Source organism: Elephantulus edwardii, unplaced genomic scaffold (genome assembly GCF_000299155.1).
Source record: "Elephantulus edwardii isolate Elephantulus edwardi_28Jun2011 unplaced genomic scaffold, EleEdw1.0 scaffold00078, whole genome shotgun sequence".
Taxonomy (NCBI): domain Eukaryota; kingdom Metazoa; phylum Chordata; class Mammalia; order Macroscelidea; family Macroscelididae; genus Elephantulus; species Elephantulus edwardii.
Window position 1 is genome coordinate 14,185,253 of NW_006399828.1, and position 5,339 is coordinate 14,190,591.

The following is a 5,339-nucleotide window of genomic DNA, read 5'->3' on the forward strand; positions in this document are numbered from 1 at the left end:
TGACAGTGCCATAATTCAGCCCAACATTGTCAGAATTCATCTATATGAAGAAGAATCACAGCACAAAATTGGTTTTATGAGGTAGAATCGAGATGTAACTCCACTTTCCAGCTTTTTTACTATTTTTTTACACCATTTATGTCCACTCCCCTGCCTATGACACTGTCTACTTCTCTATTAGACTTGGTAATTCATTGTAGTAGCCACAAAGAATTAACTAATCATACTCAGCTGTGGTGCCTGTTAGGCAAGATACAAATGGGATACTATTCAGGGGACAGAAATCATCCTCCATCAGTTGGGACAGGCCTAATCAGGAGAGTTCTCACTTCCTTCTTAGCTCTAGTGCTTCATGGTCCTTCTTACTGTGCCAGCCAATGCCCTGCCTAGGCCCCTGCTTCTCAGAAAAGTGTTGCAGGTCTTTTATCTTTGCCAACAAGCATCTGTAGGCATTCTACCCCTATTTCACCAGCAAACCTCGTGCTCAAAAGACTCTTAGCTATTTTTTAGTGGGCTTTTAACCATGTAATGGGTTCTCATTGCTACTGCTATCTTTACTTCTCTGGTGCTGGATGGACTAAATTGTGCTCACCACAATTTGGTGCCAACTTGGACCATTTGCCGTATTCTGGGACAATTCTATGACTGTGAGGTTCTCAGCCCGGGGACTCTGGGTACAAAGGACATGTTCTGCTCTAGATTCTTCATGGTAATGAGGTCCCTTATAACCTCTGTAGAATTGGTCTTCAAATATGCCTAGTAGTATAACCTAGCAATTCCTGCAAGATGTGTAAAATAAACCAATTACAGGACCAAGCAATCAACTCAGACATAGGATATTGGTTTTATAATTTGTGCAACTAAGAATAATTAGCAGGCTGTGAGAAGCCTCAGTCCAAAATGTTTAACCAGTTGTATAAATCCACACATCCTATTAACAGCACTCTCTGTGGCTCAGCTCCCCAATTCCTCTAATTTCTATAGGTACAAAGATTTGCTAGAAGGTAGAAGGTCCCCCAGGAACTCAGACCCCTCAGGGGAATGACTCACGTGACTGTAGGTATGCAGGCTTGGTTTTTTGTAGAAATTGGTGAACAAAGGGCCAGGCTAGATGTAGCAGGAAGCTTAAACCCAGTCACACTGCCTCTCCTTTGTTGGTGTTTTTACACATTCTGGAGTGTGAAGAGTACATTGCTGCTTCAGCTGTTGATGATTAGCAAGACCTTGCTGATTTGCAAGACTGTGTGTCTGCAGGCTAGCTTATTCAATACAGATTATAAGTAAGCAAAAGCAAGCCTGTTCTTGCCTGGTTTACCTACTACACCAATACTCTCAGGGGTTGTAAATTTGAAAAGAGGCTTTGAGTTGATTCTGTGCATGTGCTCCCTGGGGTTGGGAGAAGGGCAGATGCTAGCAATACCTGGCATCTTTGATGTGGTGAGAGGAGGAAAGGTGACAGTGTTTACTACTAGTTAGTAAATAAGGAAGTCTGTTCTTAACTTGCTTTTGGATAATTTGGGGTTGCTTATCATGCTTATTGGAAGCAGGAGTGGCATCCGCTTCCTAAACAACCTGCCTCTGCAAACTATGAACTTTGAGAAACAACAATACTTATAGAAATGCTTCAGGCCTTTTGTTCACTATGAATCATGCTCTGCTCAGTGGCAGTCAACAACATCATTCTCATGCTATCCTTACTTTTTTCTAGATTGCTTATCTTGAAGGACTTTTTTCATTTTCTTAAATTATAAAAAACAATATACAAAATAAAAACTTTATATAAACTAAATTATTTTTCTCTTTATATGAGTTTTAATTTATTTTCTGGATTTTCTCATTATCCCATAATCTTCATTAAGAGAAAAATTACTGAAATATTTATAATTAAAAATGGTTTTATATTACTGAGATAGTTCAAATTTTCATGACATTTCATTATGAATGTATTAATAAATAATGCTTATAATTACACTGAGGTGGGTTTTTTTTTGTTTGTTTTATAGGTTTCCTTAAAGGAATAAAATGGAGGAATCCGTGCACCAAATGCAGCCACTGAATGAGAAGCAGATAGCCAATTCTGAAGATGGATATGTATGGCAAGTCACTGACATGAATCGACTACAGCGATTCTTATGTTTTGGTTCTGAAGGTGGGACTTACTATATCAAAGAACAGAAGCTGGGCCTTGAAAATGCTGAAGCTCTAATTAGATTGATTGAAGATGGCAGAGGATGTGACGTGATCCAGGAGATAAAGTTATTTAGCCGAGAAGGCAGAACCGCAAAGCAGGAGCCCATGCTCTTTGCACTTGCCATTTGTTCCCAGTGTTCTGACATCAGCACAAAACAAGCGGCATTTAAAGCTGTTTCTGAAGTTTGTCGTATCCCTACACATCTCTTTACTTTTATCCAGTTTAAGAAAGATCTGAAGGAAAGCATGAAATGTGGTATGTGGGGTCGTGCCCTCCGGAAAGCTGTAGCAGACTGGTACAATGAAAAAAGTGGCATGGCCCTTGCTCTGGCAGTTACAAAATATAAACAGAGAAACGGCTGGTCTCACAAAGATTTATTAAGATTGTCACATCTTAAACCTTCCAGTGAAGGTAAGCATAGGTCTTCACTAGGGGCTGGGAAGTGGGGAGGAAAAGGAGATGTTCTCATCAACAGTAAGTTTTTATTTGATGTTAAATACTTTTCAAAGCGTACATTAATTGAAGGCAAGGATTCTGAAACTTCTTCTGGCGTACTTTGGACATGTTTCTAGGCAGGATCAGTCCTTGGAGAGGGACGTCATGCTTGGGAGGGTGGAGGGACAGCACAAGAGAGGAGGACCCTGCATGAGATGGATTGATTCAGTGACTGGAGTAATGGGGGAAGGTGTGTAAGAGACACTGAAATTGGCACAGGATAGAGCAGGGGTTAGGGCTGTTGTACATAGGATCACTGTAAGTTGCAGGCATCTCGATGACATATAATAACAACATGAATTGACATTTTAATGACAGCCTTAAAGCAAAAAACCAATGACAATCAAATATTAATAATTAATTAATTATTAATCAAAGATCAAATACCATGTGCATACTAATATTGTGAACTTTAAAATATTAATTGTGCTAATTAAAATATTCACCAAAGTGACTATGAAAACAGCATGGATAAGATTTAAGGTAGAAGCAGAGCACCTCCTTGTCACTAAATGGCAGCCAGCCAGGCTGCACTCTAGATCATTTTAATTTTTTTTACTTCCCTACCTTCCTAGGCATGGAAGGAGGAGTGGCATCCACTTCCATAATAGCTTGCCTCTGGAAACCCTATGAACCTGGAGAGAGGATGAAAGGCACCCAAGAGTCGAGGACTCTCCTTCATAGGGTCGCTATGAGTCGCCTGCGACTCGGCGGCACTTAACAACAACCTTCCTAGGATGCATGTTCACAGAGCCCAAACCAATTGCTTTGAATTCAGTTCTGACTCATGGTGACCCCCAGAGCAGAGTAGAATTGCCCCATAAGGACCCTTGGACTCTAAATCTTTACAGAAGCAGACTGCCACATCTTTTTCCTGCAGAATCAATCACTGGTGCATTCCAACCACTGACCTTTGGGTTATGAGGCAGAAACTTTAAACACTGTTGGGCTCCTTTTTGAACCAAAGCCAGCTGGCATCAATTCACTTCTGTCTCATAATCACTGTACAGGGTAAGTGTAAGCTCCCCATAAACTTTTCAAGGCTGTAAATCTGTAGACTGCTTCAACTATTTCCTACTGAGCACCAGGTGAGTTCGAACCACTGACCTTGTCTTAGCAGCTCAGTGCTTAGTCTACCACACCACTAGCGCTCCTGCAGAACCTAAACCCAAACCAAACCTATTATTACCAAGTTGATTACCTGAAATAGCACTGAACTTAACTAGTAAACCAGAGTTCTTTCCTCTCGACATTGAGTCAGAAAAAATTATTTATCTGTGTGGCATTGCTGTGCATTGAAATTCACTTCATAGCAACTAGAGTGGTTTTGGGGTGGTTGGTTTTTTGTGGGGTGGTGTGGTTGTGGGATATTTTATTTGGTTGCAGGGGTGGTTTCGGTTTTTGGGGGTGGGAAAGATTTAAAGCTTCCATATGTACTTGGTCTTCTAAGAAGGGAACTAATGAGCACTCTATAAAGTAAGTCATAAAGCTCTGCTGTGGAATCAGAAACAACCCAAAGCTGACTCAATGACAGATTTTCAGGGTCTGTAAATTACACGGGAAGAGCTTAAACCTTCTTTCTATTGAAAAGCAGCTAATAGATTTTAAACGGCCTCCCTTTGGGTTGGTAGTGCAACTCCTTACTACCTGGTATGTTAGAGCTCCCTAGAGTAACAGAAGTACAATATTTAGGGCCACTAAGAAGCAGTATAGGGAGCTCTGGTGGCTTAGTGATAAGGAGTTTTCACTGCCAACCCAGTAGCACCTGGTTCAAGTCTACCAGCTGCTCCATGGGAAAGAGCTGAGCAAACTCCTACCATGTATTTATTCTACTGAAACCCACTGGAGTGTCAGTGATGAGTCAATTCTACACAACAGTACAAAACAGAATGAGTAAGAATTGATTCAAGAGCAGTAGAGCTGAAGTTTCTTATTTGCTCCCTTTCTATCTCTGTTGAAATTTGTGAGAACCATAATTGCAATAGAACTGCCTTGTTTTTCCAGGTATCAGTTTTACACTTCTACAAGGTGAAGCTTCCCACTCTTTTTTTTTAATTTATTTTAATGAAAGTTTACAGAGACTTTGGATTACCATTCATTCATTGTTGTACACGTTCCCCCCTGCCCACTCCTCCCCCTCAATTCACTTTTCTCTTTGAAAAGTGGAAAAAAAAATTATTTCATTGTTATGCAGTGTCCCCCCCCTCCTCATAGTCCACTCCACTATGGAGCTTTCATTCTGGACTCTTGTCATAATAATAATACCTAATCATATTTTCGGAATACATGGTATACCACTTGACATATTTCAGCTAACAAACGCTGCCCTGGATGTGCTCACCAAGTTGTGCCAAGAAATCTGGAGAACAACCACTTGACCAACTGACTGGAAGAGATCTGTATTTCTTCCTATCCCAAAGAAGGGTGACCCAACAGAGTATGGAAACTATAGAACAATATGATTGATTTCACATGCAAGCAAGATTCTACTGAAGGTTGTCAAAAAACAACTGGAACAGCAGAACAGCTGGAAGTCCAGGCTGGGTTTGGAAGGGATCGTGGTACTAGGGATATTGTAACTAATGTTAGATGGATCATAGCTGAAAGCAGGGAATACCAGAGGAATGTCTGTGTTTCATTGATTATGCAAAGG

General features: G+C 40.6%; 1 protein-coding gene across 1 annotated transcript in view; it reads left to right on the forward strand.

The window, feature by feature from the left end:
- The first annotated feature begins 1,986 nt into the window (after positions 1 to 1,986).
- The window catches only part of TROVE2 (TROVE domain family, member 2), a 29,152-nt gene continuing 25,799 nt past the window's right edge, over positions 1,987 to 5,339 (forward strand). Inside the window, exon 1 of the mRNA XM_006889520.1 lies at positions 1,987 to 2,602. Coding sequence (XP_006889582.1) covers positions 2,023 to 2,602 — 580 coding nt within the window. The 5' untranslated portion in view covers positions 1,987 to 2,022. The remainder of the gene's footprint in view (positions 2,603 to 5,339) is intronic.